Here is a 24380-nt window from a genome sequence, read left to right as displayed (position 1 = left end):
AAGGTCAAAAATGTGATAAATCTAACCTCAAGTGACAAACAATACATAGCAGATTTTACTTTATATGATTTATTCAATTAAAAATAAGCCAACATGATATATTCATGAAAAATTAGTGACTGATGAAAGTGCCTTGTGTAAAGTGGTACTATGTTAGGTTTTTGCTCACTGCAATGCTAAACTGGATAAGCTGTTTCAGAAAATTAATGGCTGGAATCACTAAATGAAACCACCATGACATGACAGGCTACCAAAACTGGTAACGTGGTTCTAGGCTCAGAGTGGTAATGTTATTGTGTTAATGAGGGTTTTCCATGATAAAAATAATATGGACAAGCAGTTGGTAAGGGGCTATATGCCACATACTTTATGTTTACCAGGAGCGCAAACATTAATGTTAAGGCTGGTTGACATTTTAGAGAAGGCTTGTTCATCTACTGGGCGAGAAGCTAGATGGGTCCATGAGTGTAACAGATTGGATAAGCTACTTGTTGTGCATTTTCTACTGATAGAGTGCAGAAAAAGTAATTATACCCAGTGGACTGATATACCAGAGAAGTTGAGGGTTAAGCAGGAGTTTGGGGCAGGTCCTCCTAAACCCTGGGTGGCAGATGAGGCAACCTACATTGAACAGATGGGGTTTCTGTTGCAGGTTTTTTGAAGGCAAGCAGTACTTGCACTATATAATGGGCCTTTCCCTTTAACTTTACAATGGAGACCAAGGAAACAGGAACAGCTGGGTCGACAACAGGCAGCTCTGGGGAGGACACAGAATATTTTGGAAAAAGTCCTGACCCCACAAGTAACATTAGAATAGTGTATAATGACACTCATTGGCCATAAGCCAAGACAAGCAGTGTTAGCTTTAATCAAAGGATAAAATAAAAATGTCTGAATTAATAAAAGTAGCATTTATTGCCATTTGTCTAATTGCACATAACAACTCCTTTTTCTAAGTTTATTACTCCACTTTCTTTAATTTAAAGGCTAATATTCTGGACTTCTCTTTCTTTGCTAAAGTCTGGCTTGCTGTTCTCTGTTTACAGGAAGTTCGCAGCAAAAACAGAGACATGCACTAGTTCAACTACTGTAATAAATCGCATAAAGGAGCACTACAGCATAAACAATACACAGAACATCTGTAAAGGTAGGCCCACAGTTTCTGTAGGGCTTTTTGATTCTCATTATTTTATACTCTCTCTAATTACCTTGTACCCTTTAATTTATTGCTATTATAATTTTTTATTGTAAAATAAACTTTCTCTTTTGTTGCACTTTGGTAATACTTGGGTTTGGGGATGGCTGAAGAGTGCCCTCTATTATTCATAATACATGTTGTATACCTTTGTACAAAACAATAAATCATCCAGTTTAAGGACACAGTCCTTATCTGTTTGTTAATACTGTTAGAAAGTGGTTAGTGATTCTTTGTCAAAGTTTCAAAGACCTGAGTTCATATCATGGCTATGTGGAGTTAGCACACTCTTTCAGTGTAAATGTGGGTTTTCTCAAAGTTTTCCTGTTGCAGCCAACACCCCAAACACGTTTAAGTGGACTGAAAAATCTAATGAAACCTGGTATGAGCGAATGTTGGTAGCACTGTGTCCGAGCACGGTTCTTTGTATCGGCTCTGGCCCACTGCAGTCTTATAGTTGGGAGTATGCAGGTCAGAAAATGGAAGGATAACTGGTTGGAGTTAACAGGCTAAAACCGAATCTCTGCAATGCTCAGACTCAAATTCTTCTGTGAACCACAGTTTTCTCCCATAGGTTAACAATATGCTGTTAGCATTTTATGACTGTAAATTGAATTTATGTGACCGTTTGGGGTGTATCTGCATCTAAAAGGAGTTGGTTTCTGCTACCAAGGAAAGAAATGGATTCCAAAATGGATAGATGGAAGTTAACATCATAATGTAAAATTTCAATTGTATATAAAGTTCTGAAATCTGCTTAATGTAATTTAGGGCCACAGTGGGGTTAGAGCCTCTCTCAGCAACACTGAGTGAAATGCAAGAACCAACCACAGACAGACAGTTCACTGTGAGGGCAATGCAAGCACACCACCACACTCACAGGCTAGTTTAGAGTTGCCAGTTGGCATAACCTGCACATCTTTGGCAATGTGGGTGGAAACCCCATGCAGAAAAAGCAAGAATATGCAAACTCCTCACAGATAACTGGATATGGAATTCCAAAATGGGACACAGAACCAGAGAGAAAGTACTACAATTTCACAGTGCCGCCCAAAATTCAGATAGCTAGCTAAATAAAATACATGGATATAAACAGGATTATCAATTCAATTAAGTCTGAATAAAAACATAACATAAAAATAAAATGATGAAATTGTGACATAACTAGTCTTAATCAGTTCATACAGTATTAGCCATGGATTACGGTGGGCATTCACACAATGGATAAAGGCATGCAATAAGTTACTGATGTGCGTAAAACTGCATATTTAATTGTATGCCCTATTACAAAATTCTGTGTTTAAAAATACTGTAGCTATTATGGTCTGTTCAGTTCAAATACTGGAGTGTAAAACTACAGTATAAAGTATAAATGTAATTACTGAATTTCACATTTTGTTTAAAATTCAATAGAAATGTAAAAGTAAAAAACATTGCTTCAATGAAAACCTTAAGAAGGAAAACCCATTTTAAACATAACTATCTGCTTAAAAAAAAAAAAAAAAAAAAAAAAAAAGGTCTAGGTTACTCCTATTATACAGGGAACTCACAATTACAGTCTAATCAGCAAATTATTAGGACTACAATGAGAAGAAAAAACATTTTGCAATTACATTATTTTTACTCAGCTGCCCTTTGAAATAATGTGTTTTATGCCAGGCAGTACTTACTTTTAAACCAGAAATAAATGCAAGCCAGAGTTTACTTTTTATAAGAAATTCTTATGTAACTGCTTCATGTTATAGTATATACAGTACCTTTGAAGAATAAGACATGCCAAAAGCTTAGATGGGAAGGCAGGCGGCTTTCTGCCTTCCTATACTGATCTGCCTAATTATTTTTATCTTAATCTCTGTGTCTTTTCACAAGATGGAAATTGGGACATCTCGCCTTAATTAGGAGAAACAGTTTACTGAAGAACAAGGAGCACTCAAGATCTAAGAAGCAGCAGACTGTGACTAGTTATGTGGGCGCTTCTCATCAGCTGTCCAACTAACATGGTTTCTTGGGTATAACCACTTAAATGCTTCAAAATGATAAACTGTCTCCTCTATTAAGTACTTTCAAAACAACGCCTTTAGCTGAATTACCTTATTTTTGCAGTGACACATTTCCTGCTGTATTAGTCCTAGTGGACTCTTTTTAAATCTCCATGACTATCTGCTGTACAATATACATTATTGATCAGTGGCATCTTTTTTGGGGTTGTTTCTGGGGTTTTAGCTCCTGATCTAAAAGAGACCAGCACCAACCCCCCAACACTTTCTTCAGGTCAGTATTTAGTAGATACACCTTTGTGTGCTCAGGCCTCTCTCTGTTAGCTGTGCACACCTAGACATTGCAGTGTTTTCTGCATTTTCATCCATCCATCCATCCTCTTCCGCTTATCCGAGATCGGGTCGCAGGGGCAGCAGCTTGAGCAGAGATGCCCAGACTTCCCTCTCCCCGGCCACTTCTTCTAGCTCTTCCGGGAGAATCCCAAGGCGTTCCCAGGCCAGCCGGGAGACATAGTCCCTCCAGCGTGTCCTGGGTCTTCCCCGGGGCCTCCTCCCGGTTAGACGTGCCCAGAACACCTCACCAGGGAGGCGTCCTGGAGGCATCCTGATCAGATGCCCGAGCCACCTCATCTGACTCCTCTCAATGCAGAGGAGCAGCGGCTCTACTCGGAACCCCTCCTGGATGACTGAGCTTCTCACCCTATCTTTAAGAGAAAGCCCAGACACCCTACGGAGGAAACTCATTTCAGCCGCTTGTATTCTCGATCTCGTTCTTTCGGTCACTACCCATAGCTCATGACCATAGGTGAGGGTAGGAACGTAGATCGACTGGTAAATTGAGAGCTTTGCCTTGCGGCTCAGCTCCTTTTTCACCACAACAGACCGATGCAGAGCCCGCATCACTGCGGATGCTGCACTGATCCACCTGTTGATCTCCCGCTCTATTCTTCCCTCACTTGTGAACAAGATCCCGAGATACTTGAACTCCTCCACTTGGGGCAGGATCTCGCTCCCAAACCTGAGAGGGCAATTCCACCCTTTTTCGGCTGAGGACCATGGTCTCGGATTTGGAGGTGCTGATTCCCATCCCAGCCGCTTCACACTCGGCTGTGAACCGATCCAGAGAGAGAGCTGAAGATCACGGCCTGATGAAGCAAACAGGACAAAATCATCTGCAAAAAGCAGTGATCCAATCCTGAGTCCACCAAACCACCAAAATTCTGTTGGTCGTTGCAGGGGGATCACGAGTGAGAAGCTCTTTTCAAGTCCAGACATAAATTCTCAATTGTCTGGAGATTTGGATATTGACCCAACCACTCAATGACATTAATATTGCTTCTAATAAGCCATTCCTGTGTAGTTTTGCCTTTATGCTTGGGTCATTATCTTCCTGGAGAACAAATCCTCACCCAAGGCACAGGTTCCTTGCAGACTGCATCAGGTATTTTTCCCAGGATTTTCCTGTATTTTGCTGCACTTTTTTGCCCTCTACCCACACAAGTCTTATAGGGTATGCTGCAGAGAAGGATCCTGTGGTGAAGTGCATTTTATACTCCGTGACAATGAGCCAAGGCTCAGAGGGGCATAGGTGCATGCGGTAGCATGGCAGAGCAGCCCCAGGGTTTTGATGACAGAACTGAAGAGCCTGTCTTCACATGCAGGCATGCGTGGTTCAGCAATTTTCCTCATTGGCACTTGGAGGTGTGTAATTAGGCACCAGCATCCACTCAAAGATAAAGACACTCTGAGCAATATAGGAAAGGAAAAAAAAAGATTGGAAAATGAAAGGAAAAGAAGGAAACACTGAGGTTAAAGGAAAGAAATGCACAAAAAGGCTGAAGGATCAGGATCGAGGCACAGCAATTGTGACAGGGAGGAGGCAAGTGGAAAAGAATGACATCCCAGGAGGAAACATACCATTCACAGGAGCAGGGTTAATCCTGTTGAGTGCTCTAGGAGCTGGAGTGACCAACCGCTCAAAATGGGTTCGTTCTGAAAGCTGAGGAATAGTGGTGAGAGAAAAGAGAGCAGCTCACAGAAGCCCCACTGAAGACAGAGGGATGGTGGAAGGGGCATGAGAAAGAGATGACTGCGCTTGTCCGAGAGCATCTCTGCTGGCTAAAGAGACCTTGAGACTGAGGCTCACTGTTAGTTTTAAAGAAGAAAATCCTTACTGTTTTTGAGCCTGATGATTTATAACCTGTAAGTATTTATTATTTATTGTGACTTTTAACTTCCACCAGAATCCTGTTTTTACGTTGGGATTATTCATTGATTAATTTACTGAAATAAGACTGCACTGCACTTTATTTATTGTTGTTTCACTGTGTCGAATGTAACACACTTTACACATTTACACTGACCAGTTGTTGCTGGTTTGAGTCCTTATTGCACTGGCTTATCCTCATTATGTGGCTATTGATGCTTCGGGTTCAAGGGAGTATGTGAGCTGCAGACATCTTGGACATCACAGATCCACCCAGTATGATGTTATCACTACGATGCTTCAAGGTAGGGATAGCATATTTTTGATAATTTGCAGCATATGGCTTATTCCAAACATAGTGTTTAGTCTGATGGCCTTTTGGTGTCATCTGATCACAGAACCTTCTTCCACATGACTTTAGAGTCTTCCAAGTGTCCAAGTGACAAAATCTCTTTAAAAGCAGTGCCTGTCTCTTTTATGCTCCCTCATAAAGCTGCAACTGTTGAAGCACAGTTGATGTACTGTATGCTCATTCTCTCCAATCTCAGTAAGTGTAGCATGTAACTCCTTCACATTTATCACAGGCCTCTTGGTGGTCTCCATCACTAGTCTTCTTGAACGAACACTCAGTTTCTGTAGATGGCCTGCTGTTTAAAGATTTACGGCTATGCCATTCTCTTTCCATTTTTTAATGATTGATCTAACTGGACTACATGGAATATTCAATGACTTGAATATTTTCTTAACTCCATCTCCTGCCTTGAGCTTTTCAAGCACCTTTTCCAAGTGTTCTTTTGTCTTCTTTGTGTAGGTTAGACCATAGTACTGACACACCTTCCAGAAAATGGGCATTTACTGTACACTACAATCAAATAAAACCTCTTGACTACAGACAGTTGATCTCCATTAATTATAAAAACATAAGAAATTTGACAAACGAAAGTAGACCGTTCAGTCCATCAAGCCCATTTGTTCAGCAAATACTGTAGCTACCCTGTCACAGTGTCTCATACAGAATCAGTCTATTTCTACTAATCAGCATCAACAGAAACAAGTAAAACCCAATGTGATTCAACGTTGTATAACAATAAAATGTGAAAACTTCCATGGGGGGTGAAAACCTTTTCTTAGCACTGTTATAATCACAGTTCACTTGGTTTGTGCTGTATTGGGCAGCACAGGGTACCACTAGATATGGGGCTGAGAACTCAGGGAAACCTCAGAAAATGAGAAGTCTATCACCAGAAGAAAATCTCCCTCAGCAGGCAGATTGAAAATGCAACAGAATCATCCCAGCCCAAGAAGGTCATCGGCAAAGCGGACGAGAAGTCTCCTTTTATAGCAACAGTACTTAACTCTGGTCCTGGAGGTCTGCAATAGCTGCAGGTTTTTGCTTTATCCATATTTTAATTGCAACCCATTTATTTACTACTAAAGCTATGTGTTTTTTGGCTTAGTTTTAGGGCAGACTGATGGCCCTGACGCTACGGATATGCGCTGGTAATGGGAAGGTTTCTGGTTCGAATACCGCAAATGCCAAAAGCGATTCCACTTCGTTTTGTCCTTGAGCCAGGCCCTTAACCTGCAATTGCTCTGTCCTAGGTATGATGTGCCCATGCATCCAGCCCTACAAGCAGATCCTCCAACTTGCAGGGAAAACTTGTGGGGTTGTGGAAATATTGGGACTCCAGCCACTGTCAAAAAACCTCACACTATTCCATTACATTTGAACTATTGTGGTGCTGAGGTGTCACCTGTTGCACTCCTGCACTTGGGTTTTAATTTGTGATCCTGAGGTGGTTCGTCGTGTGGTGGGTGTAGCAATGTGCGGTATCAGTGCATGCTCCCAGCCTCTCTCTCTCTCTCTCTCTCTCAGTTTTAGTTAACTTATTTGTTATGATTCAGAACTCTCAATTGCCTACTTTAGTTTTAAAAAGCTGCATTAAGATTTTAATTGTTGCATGTTTTCTTAACCAGCCATCAGTTAATAATGAGGTACAAATGACAAAGGAACCAGCAGCTCTAAAGCTGACATGCTTCCATTTAAACCCATGATTATGCACCATTAAGTATCCATGTTAACACAATGTTCCAAAATAAATGAGAGAGAAGGAAGGACCCAAGAGGTACAAATCTGTCCCTGACCACAAAACATATGGATAACGTTCTCAGAAAATGAAAAATCTACAATGTGATAAAGAGTTGATTTGGAAGAATGAAAGCACTACCAAGCCACATAATCAAATAATAACTTATCTGCTGAGCCTGGCTTTTAATTACAAAGCTGGTTAGAATTAAAATTTGCACCCGCTACTGATCTCCAGGACTGGAATGGAGTACACTTGCTTTATCGTCACATGGCTCCAGGTAAATAATGAAAGACCTTCGGGACAAAGATACCCTAATAAGGCTTACATATAGCATACTTAAATAAACAGATTCTACTTGTCTAACAGTCAGACTGCTTTGTGCTTGCTAATTATACTATAGATGGAATCTTGTAACATCACATATACTATAACCACTAAAGGTGACAGTAAGAAAAAAATCGGTTGCATATTACTGCAGTATCCAGAAATCTTTGTAACAAAACGAACATTTAACAGGCTAAATAAACCTAATGGCACTATAGTCGTTAAATAAAACTAATATGAAATTTAACATACATGCACGTGTCTACAGTCCCACCACGACTCCTCCCAGAATTTCATTTTTTTTAAAATTTTATTGATTTTATTGAAATACACAACATTCCATACAAATAGATCCATTTTTACAAAAATAGGATCGAAAACAAATCAACCCTCAGCCCTGAGAAAGAGAGCATGGCCAGCAGAATAAAACTTAAAGCTAGTCAAAATAAGTAAATTAATTAATAAGTGAATAAAGATAAATGGAGAAGAAAAAGAAAAGGAGGGAAAATCTGCTTCCTCAGTGCTTTAAATGCTTAATCTAAAATGTTATTGATTAGATCCTGCCAGGTTTTGAAAAACTTCTGCACAGATCCTCTAAGTGAGAATTAGATTTTTTCCAATTTCAAATAGTATATAACATCAGTTACCCACTGACTTAAGAGAGTTAGGATTCTTAGAATTTCACATATTTTAATATGCAAATCAATATAAATATCACGCTCCATTCAGTGTTGGGTTAAAATACAATGGAAAAGGCATGTGAAAAAAAGAAGAATTTTAGTGAATGCGAAGTGGAGGAAATACATACTATTTGTTGGCTTACACAGTGGTATAAGAAACAAAAGCTCAGTGAAGACACTCTAAAGTTGAAGTTCAGAAAGTCGCACAGTGCCCAAAAGAAAAAAAGAAGTGGTCGGATAACAAAGTCAACGTGAAAAGGTGACTCGCAGCCCACTGTCTGTTTATTCTGTTTCAGACAATACTACAAAAGCTGACCCCCTTGTGATGGTCAGGTGGTGATGATGCTGCTGTGCTGAGTATATCTTCAGGTGCTAACACACACCTCTGCCTCAGAAACCGCTGGAAGGCCATCTGGCTGTGTGATGATGGATGCTGTTCTGGAGTCACATAATGCAATAGTGGATGCTGTAACAGGTGTGGGTAATGAACTAAGGAATATAAGGGCTGTGCTATGTGATATTGACCACATAAATTGGTTAAAAAATAAATGCTGCAACTGACTACCTGTTTTTACATTCTGCTAATTACATTCAAACAAAGTTGTAACGCTGTCTGATTTGGCTGATCATTTGGTGGGTCATGGTCAGGTTCATCATACCGCATCTGTTCAGTTACATGCCTGCACAATGCGATACACTTTCTGTGGACTACAAAGCAGCACATTAAGAGTGGAAATGCATTCTATTTACATAGGCAAATTCATTCTCTGAAGGTGCCTTTATAGAACAGCGACAGTACCGAGCGCCACAATAGACCGATTCTCTGCTTTTTACTTTGAGGTGGATCAATATCATTAAAAGGACTGCTTGCCTTTTGCCACACTAGTTGGAAAAAGCACCTTATAGGCTTTCCAGCTATATATGATGCAATGTCAGATCATTCTTTTGGTGATTCATCCTTGGCTGATGTAATCTGTCCAGTGTCGTTGCAATAGCAATATGTGTGCAGTTGAATGCTCTGATTACATTTGGAAAACCAGACACGGCTGCGAATTGCTCTTTTATGTTTGCCAGTCTAACCAGTGTAAGGAAATCTTGTATATCTGGATGACAAGTGGATAATACCATCCTATACAGCTGGCATGGCGCGACTCAGTGTTGATTGTAAAATACCCTATTGGTCACCAAGTTCAAGTTGAATATTTACTGCGGCTAAAAACTTGAGAGTGGACAGAACTTGAAAAGGAGCAGGTAGAGCACAATTGTTCAAAGTCACCTTTGTCAAGCCATCACCAGTTCAGCACACAAAAGGGTAGCTGTTGGAAATCGAAATTGACTTAGAAGCCAGTTGTCATCTGAAAATATGCACTCTCTTCTAATTCTTCTATTTGCAATATCTTCTAACAACACTAAAGCAGCCATGGCAGATGGAATAGTTTGGCAATGCCATGCACCATTATATTGTTATTGAATGATTGCAATCAAATGAATGAAATTTGTAAACGATTTGCAATTAATTTTGGTGTATTTGATAAAACCTGCATCATAGATGGGAATCTAAAAAAGAAAAGTAGACCACCAAAACAGTAGCACTGCTTTGACGCTGGATGCCAACAATTTGCAAAATCAAGCATAAAAGTACATATGCGAGGGGGGACCCTGCCGTGAAAATGTGCATGACTTAGTTTAGTTTTTATACATCTCGAAGTGAGCATGGAAATGGGTATACACAACATTTATGTGCATACGCACCGTTTATACATTAGGTCCTCGATCTTTGAGCAGCAATGTACAGGGTGAATGACTGAATCACTGGAGACTTTAACGATTTCTCTGTGTGTTTAAGTGATCAATGAGAGGCGTTAAGACCTGCTGGTAAATATGCATTCTTTCAAATCACTATTGACTTGTGGACGGTCAGATCATAACCTTATGTTTCTTATGCTTTTTTTATACAGTAATCCCTCCTCCATCGTGGGGGTTGCGTTCCAGAGCCACCCGCGAAATAAGAAAATCCGCGAAGTAGAAACCATATGTTTATATGGTTATTTTTATATTGTCATGCTTGGGTCACAGATCTGCGCAGAAACACAGGAGGTTGTAGAGAGACAGGAACGTTATTCAAACACTGCAAACAAACATTTGTCTCTTTTTCAAAAGTTTAAACTGTGCTCCATGACAAGACAGAGATGACAGTTCCATCTCACAATTAAAAGAATGCAAACATATCTTCCTCTTCAAAGGAGTGTGTGTCAGGAGCACAGAATGTCACATAGATAGAGAAAACAATCTCTAGCAAACAAATCAATAGGGCTGTTTGGCTTTTAAGTATGCGAAGCACCGCGGCACAAAGCTGTTGAAGGCGGCAGCTCACACCCCCTCCATCAGGAGCAGGGAGAGAGAGAGATAGAGAGAGACAGAGTTTGTTTTTCAGTCAAAAATCAATACGTGCCCTTTGAGCTTTTAAGTATGCGAAGCACCGTGCAGCATGTCGTTTCAGGAAGCAGCTGCACAAAAGATAGCAACGTGAAGATAATCTTTCAGCATTTTTAGACGAGCGTCCGTATCGTCTAGGTGTGCGAACAGCCCCCCTGCTCAATCCCCCTACGTCAGGATCAGAGAAAGTCAGCGCAAGAGAGACAGAGAAAAGTAAGTTGGGTAGCTTCTCAGCCATCTGCCAATAGCGTCCCTTGTATGAAATCAACTGGGCAAACCAACTGAGGAAGCATGTACCAGAAATTAAAAGACCCATTGTCCGCAGAAATCCGTGAACCAGCAAAAAATCCGCGATATATATTTAAATATGCTTACATATAAAATCCGCGATGGAGTGAAGCCGCGAAAGGCGAAGCGCGATATAGCGAGGGATCACTGTGTATATCACTGTGTATATATATATATATATATATATATATTTATAATATTATATATAAACCAATGGTGTTGTCTGAATTAGTGAATACTAGGCAACCGAGAAAAAGGAAGACACCACAAGCTAAAGAGGCCTTACAAAATTATGTGAATCATGTGAGGATGACAATGATGTCCTTACTCACTGTATAGTAGATGATATCAACTTCTTTGTTGATCTTAGTGTTAACTGCTTTCCTAATTAAATATCTTGGATCACAACTGGCAAAGGTTGTCCTGATTATCAAGAAGACAGGCTTTAGATCAGGGGATAAAGAGGACTAAGAGCATACCCAGAAGGAGCTGAAGGAAAGCAAAAATGCTTACATGTGAAAGATGAAGGACAAGCTGGAACAGGATAATGTAAGAGACATGTGGAGTTGTATGGGGAGGATTATGAAGTATAAGAAGCCTGTATATACCACCAGCCATGAGAGATCTAGACAGGACTAATAAATTAATAATAATAAATTGAACCTCTTCATTAACACTCCAAACCATCCATCCATCTAGCCTTCTTTGCAAGTTCTCCTCATTTTTACAATCTTTTCATCTATTCAATTCACAGTGCTATTGTACCTTAATAATGTCTATTCTTAACACTTTTCTGCAGTTGATAGATGAGATATCAGCTCAAAAGGTATTCAAGACGTATGCCAGCCAATCAGAACAACATGCAACACATTGTCATTTTCTGCTGTCATGATAAACATGAAGATGTAGATATTATTTACATTTGCCCAATAAATGAAAATTCCATACATGTCCCTTTTCACTTTGTTTGAGCCAGCACAATCTTGTTTTTGTTGATCAGTGTCTGCTTCATGACTATGTGGTAAATTTCTCAGCAGAACTGAATAACTATTGATATGCAATGTCCAGCTGTAGACTTGACAGAAATTACATGACAAGGTGGTATAGTGCCACATTCAATTTGCATAAAGGATTTCTCCACTTGAGACCAAAGTGGCACATTTCCATTCCTTAATTTGTGTGCAGCCTGTTTTAGTGCTGCCACCAGAAAAGTGAAACCGAGCATGACAAATTGTCCATCAGAACTGAAAAGAGGCTGACTTGCAAAGCTTGATATAGGAACTGAAGGAAAAAGATTGATTTGCTACAGTTGTGTCCAAGTAAACATACTGCATGTAATGCCCCATGTCAGACTAAATTATTATATGTCGACTCAGTTTATGAGTACAAAATGATAAACAGAAATCTGGACAAATGTTTAAGTATTTAGAGAAAGAGATGGTTATATAACAAACAGGAAAAAAAAATATTATTTGTAACTTGGCCAACAGCTTCCATGACTGAAACCATCAGTGTGGTCTGGTTAGGAATGCAGAACAGTTAGCTTCAAACCATGCAATACCTTTAAGTAAAATTCATCAGAGTCCATTATATTTTTGCATTATGTCCATTAGCCGCTATTACGGAAACTATCAATGCAAGTTGGCTAGTATGTTGGTGAGCCAACTACTTTTAGTGGAATCCATGACATGGACACTTTTGCACTCACTCCAGTGACCTTGATCTACAGTGTAATGGATATAAAGAGGAAGTTATTATTTATTATAGACTTACTAGAAATGCTTTTCTGTCTATGGGCTGTTAAAAAATAGTTTGGGTGTGGGCTGTCAAGTAATGTTATAGTAAATACTATTATACATACATACATACATACACACACACACAGAGTATATATCTATACATATTAATAAAAGGCAAAGCCCTCACTGACTCACTGACTGACTGATTGACTGACTGACTCACTCATCACTAATTCTCAAACTTCCCGTGTAGGTGGAAGGCTGAAATTTGGCAGGCTCATTCCTTACAGCTTACTTACAAAAGAGGCAGGTTTCATTTCGAAATTCTACGTGTAATAGTCATAACTGGAACATATTTTTTGTCCATATACTGTAATGGAGGAGGCGGAGTCACGTATCGCGTCATCACGCCTCCTACGTAATCACGTGAACTAAAAACAAGGAAGAGATTTACAGCACGAGTCAAACACGGGAACGAAGGTAAATGACGTTAATTTTTGACTGTCTTTTAATACTGTGTAAGCATACATATTAACACATGTGCAATTAAACGTGTGCATTTACAGGGTGATTTCTCAGGCTTAAAAGCTCACCTTTTATCAAACGCGGGAACAAAGGTAACTGACGTTGTTCACTGTCTTTTAATACTGTGTAACCATACATATTAACACATGTGCAATTAAACGTGTGCATTTACGGGGTGATTTCTCAGGCTTAAAAGCTCGCCTTTTACTAAAAAGGTAAATGCAAAACTATTTTCAATCATTCTATGATCTGCTTCTCACAACTGAAGGCACCGTGGCTGATGGGAAATGACGTTAATTTTTGAGTCTTTTAATACTGTGTAAGCATACATATTAACACGTGCAATTAGACGTGTGCATTTACGGGGTGATTTCTCAGGCTTAAAAGCTCGCCTTTTACTAAAAAGGTAAATGCAAAACTATTTTCAATCATTCTATGATCTGCTTCTCACAACTGAAGGCACCGTGGCTGATGTTACGTCACTTGCTGTCCAACCATAAGCGTTACCTGCTAGGTAACCGGACACTCACTTCACTCCCTTTCGGGAATCGAACCTCTGAGGTTTTCTTTTGTTCTTAATTAAAATTTAAAAGCAATACTTCACCGCTGCTAAGCCCCTCTAGCGCTGACGTCCGAGGTTCGATTACCGTAAGCAAGTGCAGTGAGTGTGTAATTACATTCACGGCATTCGTAGTCTGATTCACAATCTGATTGTATGGGTGGTTAGCTACCAGGTAACGCTTATACTTGGCCACCAATTCAGGTCGAAGTGATCACTCGAGTAAAGGCAGCTTCACAAAAAAACTGATCCTTAACAAACTGTTATTAGTATATTTTCCCTCAATTTAAAAACGTTTTATTTTCTTCTTAATAAAAATTTAAAAGCGGTACTTCGCCGGTGCGAAGCGCGTGGATTTGACCGACTGACACATACAGACATATTCATGAGTGCAGGTACTTCGGAAAGAAAGCACCGTGTAAACCTAAAGTTTAAATTAACTTCATAGACCTACAAAAGGTTGCCATTCATTTGAGGCAAGATTGCTTTTCTTCTGTACAACTATACGTTGCATTCTCAAGAGTGTGCTTGCACGGCTTCAGATATATATATATATATATATATATATATATATATATATATATATATGTATGTCTATATATAAATATGTAAGCTTATAAGTACTGCCTTACTTCTCTTTAAGAAAGGAAGATGTAATGATACTTGATTTAAATGATTCCATGTCTTCCTGGGTTTGCGTAGCTTATTGTCAATATCTTTACACCTGTTTTTAACACTTATTTACTGAAACGGGCTTTCACGAAAAAAGTTAGGGCTTTGCTACAGGATACACCCTCCACAAGTTAAGCAAGTAAAAATAAAATATATATTTCTGTTTTATTTAAACCTTTTAAGTTCGTATGCATAGCCCCATTTGGCTGTTTAATTTTTTTTTCTTTCTTCAGTAATATTTAATCTCCTTAAAGAAAAAGAACATATCCATTTTACTTTTTTTGTATCTCTTTAGTAATATTTTAGTGTAAAAGATAACCAGTATTTAAACCTTTTATGTTACTTTATACATTTATTTTACACAATGTTGAAAAATTAATAAGAAAGCTACATATTTTGGCAGCTGCTGCTTTCATTTTCAATGAAATGAAAAAAGCTCTCTAAGAGAAAACGTCAATGAAGAAGAAACAGTTTGCACTATCTAAAAATCAGAAACCCTCATTTATAAAAGTTTGCTGCAGATGACTTAACTGAAAATAAATTAATAGTTCCTATGTGTATAATACATATTTATCTATTTTACTTATGCCTTTATTCCACCAACTTACAACATCTGAAATACAATTTGTTACATTACTTTTATTTTTTGCAGCACAGGCAGGTGAAGTGACTTCCTCAGGGTCACACAGTGGTGTCAGTACCACGATTTGAACTGACAAGCTCCGGGTTTGCTGAAATATTACTGAAGAAAGAAAAAAAACAAAAACGGGCAAATGGGGCTATGCATACAAATGTCCATCCGTCCATTATCCAACCTGCTATATCCTAAATACAGGAGCCAATAAGTAGATATGTATATATACAGAGTATATATATATATATATATATATATATATATATATATATATATATGTGAATGTATGTATGTATGTATATATGTATGTCTATATATATATATATATATATATATATATGTAGATATGTAAATTTGTATATGTATATATATGTTTATATGGATGTGTATATGTGTATATACGTATGTATATGTAGATATGTGTATATGTAGATATGTATATATATGTATATGTATATATATGTTTATGTGTGTGTGTGTGTATATTATATATATATATATATATATATATATATATATATATATATATATATATATATATATATATAAAAGACAGCAACACTCATAACAATGACAACACAATTACATTGACAATCATGTCACGTTATTTTTAAAATGTTTCCTTTTTTTTTTTCATAACCTCTTTAACACACTACTTCTCCGCTGCAAAGCGCGGGTATTTTGCTATATTATATATATAAAAGACAGCAACACTCATAACAATGACAACACAATTACATTGACAATCATGTTACGTTATTTTTAAAATGTTTCCTTTTTTTTTTTTCATAACCTCTTTAACACACTACTTCTCCGCTGCGAAGCGCGGGTATTTTGCTAGTGTGTATATAAAATGTAAAGATCACTGACTCACAAAACACTATTTTCCATTTAGATTAAAAAGCTGAAATTTGGCAGGTTGGTACATCTAGGCCAGGACATTTCGATATATAATTTTCAGGGGTAAAAACCTCCCCATTGGCTCTCATCTTGCTTATCTGTTCCACTCCTTCAACCTACTGGTATAAAGAAGACTGCTGTGAAATACTATTACATGAACAACAAGAGTTGGTGAACCCCCGTGAAGTGTTGAGAGCTGCAAAGCACTCCACCATAAATGATGATCATTGGGGGTGACGGTTGATGCGTGGGGTTCTGGGAGCCACACACACAGGTGCATTAATAAAGGGTGAAATATCGCATGGCAGTTCTAAAGGGAACATAGCCCAACTTAGGGGGAACATTGCTGATTACCAGTTTCAATTCAAAAGGATAAACTTTTTATGTAAAATTGTGTTTTACAATGACCATGAACAAAATCCAAGTCACTAGGAAAAGCAGGAGTGTTTTTTACTCATGGATAATTGTGTATAGCCTGTACAAGAGTAAGCAGCTCTGGTGACCTAATACTATTATTATTACTTATTTGACTGAAGCGTTTATCCAAGTGAACTTACAACATTTGAGATAAAATTGGTTACATGTCTTTTGTTTCAAAGTTGACTAACTGCTGCTCAGCTTTCGGTACTGTGCTTTAAGGGAGAATCTGGTATTTAAGAGTTAAAACACTGATTCACATTTTAGAATATTTATTACACATCCCTTTTAGGTTTCCCTACTGAAGAAGCTAAAGGATGAAAGCCAAGGTTGAATTTAGATGTGGATTGAATAATTCATGAAAAAGGTTGTTTTTTTTTTTTTCAATTTACCAGCCTCTTTAAGCTGACCGAAATAAATGCTTTCTTCAATAAGCCACAATTGTGTATTCCTGGCCCACTACTAAACACATCCGAACAGGCTGATTAAAAATTGCAAATCTATACAAATGAATGTAACATAAATACATATTTAAAAAACAGTGGATTCACAAAGTATTCAGACTACTTTACATTTGTCACATTTTGTAGGCTTGTGCTAAAATCATTTAAATGTATTCTTTGCCGCTAATATTCAATACCCTAGAATGACAAAGTGAAAACAGGATTTTGAAAGTATTTGAAAATTTACTAAAAATAAAAGATTGAAATTTTACATTGACACAAGTATTCAGACCTTTGCTATGACACTTTAAAATTTAGTTCAGGTGTATCTCATACAATTGATCACCACTTAGATGTTTTGACACCTTGTTTGGAGTCCACCTGTGGTCAATTCAATTGATTGCACACGATTGGGAAACAACAATAATTTATTTCTTGTACAGGAATGCCTCAAAGGGCTTTAACAGGCCCTGTTTTTTGATAGTCATCCATCCTTGACTCTAAGAGTGGGATGTCCAACTCTGATCTTGGTGAGCTACACTGTGCAAGAACAAAGTGCAGGCGCAGAACTCTATGACAACTCTCGAGGCAAAATGCAAGAATAGATTATATCTCTCACTAAATACAGAACTATCACATAAGGATACAGGTTTGTTTAAATATGTCAAAAACAAAGTAGAAACTAATTAACATAAATGAAAAACAATATCTGTCCATCAGCTAACTGTAGCACCACTGTCCATATAGGGTCCCATAGTTGACAATGTTTTATCAGAAAACAAAACAAGCCATAAGGTCAAACTGCAGAGCCTAGAGACCGAATTGTGTTGAGGCACACATCTGGGGGAAGGCTAACTCTATAGAATTGAAGATTCCCAAAGGCACAATTGCCTTCATCATTCTTAAATGGTGTGGAACAACCACAACTCTTTCTAGAGTTGGCCACGCATATAAACTGAGAAATGGAGAAGAGCCAGGGTTAAGAGATGTTGCTAATAACCTGATGGTCACTGTGGTTGAGGTCATTTAAACCTGTGTGGAGATGGGAGAAACTTCCAGAAAGACAGTCATCACTGTAATGCCAATCTGGGCTTTATGGCTGAATGACCACACAGAAACCTCAGTGAAAGACACATGGGAGCTATTTGGAATTTGTAAAGAAGGCACCTAAGCAACTCTCAGGCTGAGAGAAACAAGATTCTCTGGACTGATGAAACCATGTCAAGAGGAAGCCAAGCACTGCTCATCGCCTGTGCAACACCATTTGAATGGTCAAGCATGGTGATGACGGCATCATGCTGTGGGGTTGTTTTTCAGCAGCAGGGACTGGCAGACTAGTTAGGGTTGAGGGAAAACTGAACAGAGCAAAGTACAGAGATATCCTTAATGCAAAACTGCTCCAGAAAGCTTTGGACCTTGGACTAGGCTGAATGTTCACCTTCCTACAGGACAATGACCCTAAGCACAACCCTGGCAATGTTCTTGAGTTGACCATCCAGGGTCCAGACTTGAACCCAATCAAACATCTTTGGAGAGACCTGAAAACAGCTGTCCAATGGTGGTCTCCTTCCAACCTGGCAAATGTTGAGAAGACCTGCAAAGAAGATTGGCAGAAAATCCCGGTATACAAAACTTTTGCATATTACCCAAGACAACTCCTGGCTATAATCACTGCCAAACGTGCTTCAATGGAGTAAGGAGTAATGTGTCCGAATACTTATGTTTTTTAAATTTCCAATAAATTTGCAGAACTTTACAAGACCCTATTTTTTCTTTGACATATTGAATGTTGTTTAATGTGTGGAAAAAACAAATTTAAATAATTTTGGTAGAAGCTTGCTACATAACAAAATGTGAAAAAATTGAAGAAGTCTGAATACTTTCTGAATTTACTGTGTATAATATAAATTCAAAACACAAGATCACCTTCCATAATTTTACTCATATAAACACTTTTTTCTTTTCAGAATTTAATCATTAATTCTAAACATTCATATATTTTGTGCACAAATAAACATCGCGTCTCACATAAAACTTGTACATTCTTTAAATATGCTGATGATACTGTACTGGTCTATTTTTAAATATCTGACTCCTCATACAAAGAATTCTTAAAAAGTGAAGTATGAATATTTAAATGTTGCACTAATAACATTCTAAATGGAAAATGTGAAGGCAGGTACTGAGATGGTCACAAAATTTAGAAAAATAAAGTCAATAGTCCCACATAAATAAGTGCGGAACTGGTTGAATCACATTCTACAAATATTTAGGAATGAAGTTTGATGAGATTACATTTTCTAATTGTGCCATAACTGGAGCTAGGAAATTTCATAAGTATTTTTCTTAAATACTTTACTAAATAGTGGGCGGCACGGTGGTGCAGTAGTAGCGCTACTGCCTCGCAGTAAGGAGACCTGGGTTCGCTTTCTCGGGTGCTCCCTGCGTGGAGTTTGCATGTTCTCCCTGTGTCTGTGCAGATTTCCTCAGGGTGCTCCGGTTTCCTCCCACAGTCCAAAGACATGCAGGTTAGGTGCATTGACGATCCTAAATTGTACCTAATGTGTGCTTGGTGTGTGGGTGTGTATGCCCTGCGGTGGGCTGGCACCCTGCCGGGGTTTGTTTCCTGCCTTGCGCCCTGTGTTGGCTGGGACTGGCTCCAGCAGACCCCCGTGACCTTGTAGTTAGGATATAGCGGGTTGAATAATGGATGGAACTAAATAGCTTAAATTGTTAATGATAATTTATGTAAATTTTGCAACACGTCTTCTGGTATGAATTTTGTTTTTTGGAATGATACAGTATGTGGCCAAGATAAAGATTAACAGCATTACAAGATTAAAATGTTAAATAGAACTATTGTAGTGCAAGCCAACATTTTCCTGATGGGAGTCTTGACCAATGAATGAAGAGGAGATGTGGAGTTTTGATTCAAAAGTTCAATACTGTTTGAATGTGCGTCATGTGTCTGCATTACTCCGACTTTCTTGAAGCATTTATTAAACAATATTTCTGTGAAAATACCATATGTTTTGAATGTGCTTTGTGAACAAACTACTGAATAACAGGCATGTGTATTATTCAATTAGACTAACTTAAAAATTTTCCATGGACGTTTTTATATTATTTGCAGTTTGTCAGTACTGGCTTTCCTGCCAGCCACCACAGAAGCCTACAGTGTCAGATTCTGATCACAGTTCTCAATGAAAACATGAGATTTATATTTTTCTTGACCAGAAAAAAAGATAAAAATAGATTATCATTTTAAGATGGTAAATATTTAAACACAAATGATTTAAAAATATACTTATATTGTCAACTCAAGCACTGTTATTTCATTCTGCAAAATGTTAATTGCGATAACTAATAATAGATTACAAATGAGCTAGTGCAAAAAACAGCTCATTAGACCTATTCAAAGGTTTTACAAACTGTAACTTTAATGATGTGGTTCCATAATCAACATACATGTGAAAATTGTATTATTATAAATATACAAAATATCATAAAGTATTAATTTATGACTGAAAGAAATAATTACATTTTCAATGGCCCTGCAAAACAAACGCAAAAAAAAAAAAAAATCAGCAGAATAAAAGTGCTATTTACCATTGAGGACAATCAGGACCTTCTTCCACTGTGTATTGCCTACTTTTGGAGTCTGGCAGAAGAGAATCTTATGCTTGTCACAGACAAATATGCGATCCAGGATGAATTTGGTGATTGGAGTGTGTGTAAGGTTCTTCAAAGAATCATTGCTGCATAGCCTGGAAAGACGATCAAGACGTCCTGCTTGGACAGCCTCCCAGTCTTCATAATCAACCGGTAATGGCTTTGCAGTAAGCTGAAATTATTTAAAAAAACACTGTTGTAAATAATTATTAATAAAACAAAATAGGTCCAAACAAGATTTAACTTTTTTTTTTTTTTTTTTTAAACTTAAGATTTAACTACACTCAAGACAACCCATCAAGCACCACTGTGATTTCTACTGCATCTGACTGCCAAATTTCTTTTGTCCAATTTTATTTTTCCTTCTTTATAAAAATCATGTCTTTTCTTTAGTTGGCAGCCAACTTTTATCAAAAAACTGGGGAGGTGGTCAGCATTACCTGAATTTAAAGTCTAGCAGGGGGAATACTACTTTAATATAAACCCATTTTCTTAATTGAGACAGGTGTCATATTAAGCAGGGATTGCCATAGATACTAATTTAATTAGGTTAAAGACTGACCATGAAAGAAAGAGAAAGATATACCCCGAGATTACTATACGACTATGTGAAAGTTGTGTACAACCAGACTGAAATACACACCAAGTACTCCGCTCAAGAGAGGTCAGTACATATAGTATTATGGTGTATCATTTGATAGATTATTTATGGCACTTTGATGACTTCACTCCCTGCACAGAAATTTATATATATATATATATATATGGCAACAAAATACTCTACTGTTAACCCAGCCACTGGGTGTGCTTTTTTTGTGCCGGTCCCAGTACTGGATAAATGGGAAGGGTTACATCAGGAAGAGCATCCGGTGTAAAATTTTGCTAAATCAATATGCGGACAACATTACAAATTTCCATACCGGATCGGTTGAGCCCCGGGTTAACAACGACCGCCACCAGTAGTGTTAGCCAACAGGGTGCTGGTGGAAATTGGGTTACTGTTGGCTGAAAAAGAAGAAGGAGAAGAAGAGGGGGGAGATGTGTCCGGAGGCAAGAGGAGAGGAGGAAGGTAAAGAGAGTGGAACTGAGGGTAGGAACTTTGAATGTTGGCAGTATGACTGGTAAGGGGAGAGAGTTATCAGATATGATGGAAAGAAGGATGGTTGATATATTGTGCGTGCAAGAGACTAAATGAAAGGGGAAGTAAGGCCAGGTGGATCGGAGATGGATTCAAATTGTTCCTGCATGGTGTGGATAGGAGGAGAAATGGGCTAGGGGTTATTCTGATGGAACAGTATGTCAAGAGTGTTTTGGAGGTGAAAAGAGTGTAAGACAGAGTAATGATTATGAAGCTGGAAATTGGAGGTGTGATGATGAATGTTGTTAGTGCATATGCCCCACAAGTTGGGTGTGCGATGGAGGAGAAAGAAGATTTCTGGAGTGAGTTGAATGAAGTGATGAACAGTGTACCCAAGGGACAGAAAGTGGTGATTGGAGTGGATTTCAATGGAAATGTTGGTGAAGGGAACAGAGGAGACGAGGAGGTGATGGGTAGGTATGGTGTCAAGGAGAGGAATGAATAAGGTTAGAGGATAGTTGATTTTGCCAAAAGGATGGACATGGCTGTGGTGAATACGAATTTTAAGTAGAGGGAGGAACATTGGATAACGTACAAGAGTGGAGGAAGATGCACACAGGTAGATTACATCCTATGGAGAAGAGTCAATCTGAAGGAGATTGAAGACTGCCAAGTGTTAGCAGGGGAAAGTGTAGTTAAGCAGTATAGGATGGTGGTCTGTAGGATGATGTTGGAGATCAAGAAGAGGACGAGAGTGAGGGCAGAGCCAAGGACGGTGGAAGTTGAAATGGTGGAAGATGAAAAAGGAAGACTGCAAGTTTGAGTTTAGGAAGAAGGTGAGACAGGCACTGGGTGGTAGTGAAGAGTTACCAGACAGTTGGGAAACTACAGCAGATGTAGTAAGGGTGACAGCAAGAAGCGTGCTTGGTGTGACATCTGGAGAGAGGAAGGAGGAAAAGTAAACCTGGTGGTGGAATGGGGAAGTACAGGAGAGTATAAAGAGGAAGAGGGTGGCAAAGAAGAAGTGGGATAGTCAGAGAGATGCAAAAAGTAGACAAGAGTACAAGGAGATAAGGCGCAAGGTGAAGAGATAGGTGGCAAAGGCTAAAGAAAAGGCGTATGATGAGTTGTATGAGAGGTTGGACACTAAGGAGGGAGAAAAGGACCTGTACTGATTGGCTAGACAGAGAGACCGAGCTGGGAAAGATGTGCAGCAGGTTAGGGTAATAAAGGATAAAGATGGAAACGTACTCACAAGCAAACAGAGTGTGTTGAGAGAAGATGGAAAGAGTAGTTTGAGAGGCTGATGAATGAAGAGAATGAGAGACAGAGAGAAGAGGTTGGATGATGTGGAGATAGTGAATCAGGAAGTGCAACGGATTAGCAAGGAGAAAGTAAGGACAGCTGTGAAGAGGATGAAGAATGGAAAAGCCGTTGGTCCAGATGACATACCTGTGGAAGCATGGAGGTGTTTAGGAGAGATGGCTGTGGAATTTTTAACCAGATTGTTTAATGGAATCTTGGAAAGTGAGAGGATGCCTGAGGAGTAGAGAAGTGTACTGGTGCTGATATTTAAGAATAAGGGGGATGTGCAGAACTATAGTAACTATAGGGGGATAAAATTGATGAGCCACAGCATGAAGTTATGGGAAAGAGTTGTGGAAGCTAGGTTAAGAAGTGAGGCGATGATTAGTGAGCAGCAGTATGGTTTCATGCAAAGAAAGAGCAACACAGATGCAATGTTTGCTCTGATGGTGTTGATGGAGAAGTAGAGAGAAGGCCAGAGGAATAGCATTGCGTCTTTGTGGACCTGGAGAAAGCATATGACAGGGTGCCTCGAGAGGAGTTGTGGTATTGTATGAGGAAGTCGGGAGTGGCAGAGAAGTATGTAAGAGTTGTACAGGATATGTACGAGGGAAGTGTGACTGTGGTGAGGTCTGCGGTAGGAGTGACGGATACATTCAAGGTGGAGGTGGGATTACATCAGGGATCGGCTCTGAGCCCTTTCTTATTTCCAATGGTGATGGACAGGTTGACAGACAAGATTAGACAGGAGTCCCCATGGACTATGATGTTTGTTGATGACATTGTGATCTGTAGAAATAGTAGGGAGCAGGTGGAGGAGACCCAGGGGAGGTGGAGATATGCTCTAGAGAGGAGAGGAGAGGAATGAAGGCCAGTAGGAACAAGATAGAATACATGTGTGTAAATGAGAGGGAGGTCAGTGGAATGGTGATGATGCAAGGAGTAGAGTTGGCGAAGGTGGATGAGTTTAAATACTTGGGATCAACAGTACAGAGTAATGGGGATTGTGGAAGAGAGGTGAAAAAGAGTGCAGGCAGGGTGGAATGGGTGGAGAAGAGTGTCAGGAGTAATTTGTGACAGATGGGTATCAGCAAGAGTGAAAGGGAAGGTCTACAGGACGGTAGTGAGACCAGCTATGTTATATGGGTTGGAGACAGTGGCACTGACCAGAAATCAGGAGACAGAGCTGGAGGTAGCAGAATTAAAGATGTTAAGATTTG

The 24380-nt window shown here is 38.8% G+C and overlaps 1 protein-coding gene across 2 annotated transcripts in view; it reads right to left on the bottom strand.

The window, feature by feature from the left end:
• The window catches only part of chst10 (carbohydrate sulfotransferase 10), a 249583-nt gene that overhangs the window by 59497 nt on the left and 165706 nt on the right, over positions 1 to 24380 (bottom strand). For both annotated transcript variants that reach the window (XM_028800613.2, XM_028800612.2), the window contains one exon: positions 20715 to 20949. In XM_028800613.2, the coding sequence (XP_028656446.1) occupies positions 20715 to 20949 (235 nt within the window). The remainder of the gene's footprint in view (positions 1 to 20714; positions 20950 to 24380) is intronic.

This window comes from Erpetoichthys calabaricus, chromosome 4 (genome assembly GCF_900747795.2).
Source record: "Erpetoichthys calabaricus chromosome 4, fErpCal1.3, whole genome shotgun sequence".
Taxonomy (NCBI): Eukaryota; Metazoa; Chordata; class Cladistia; order Polypteriformes; family Polypteridae; genus Erpetoichthys; species Erpetoichthys calabaricus.
Note: the sequence above shows the minus strand (reverse complement) of the source record. Positions and strands in the feature narration are given on the sequence as shown.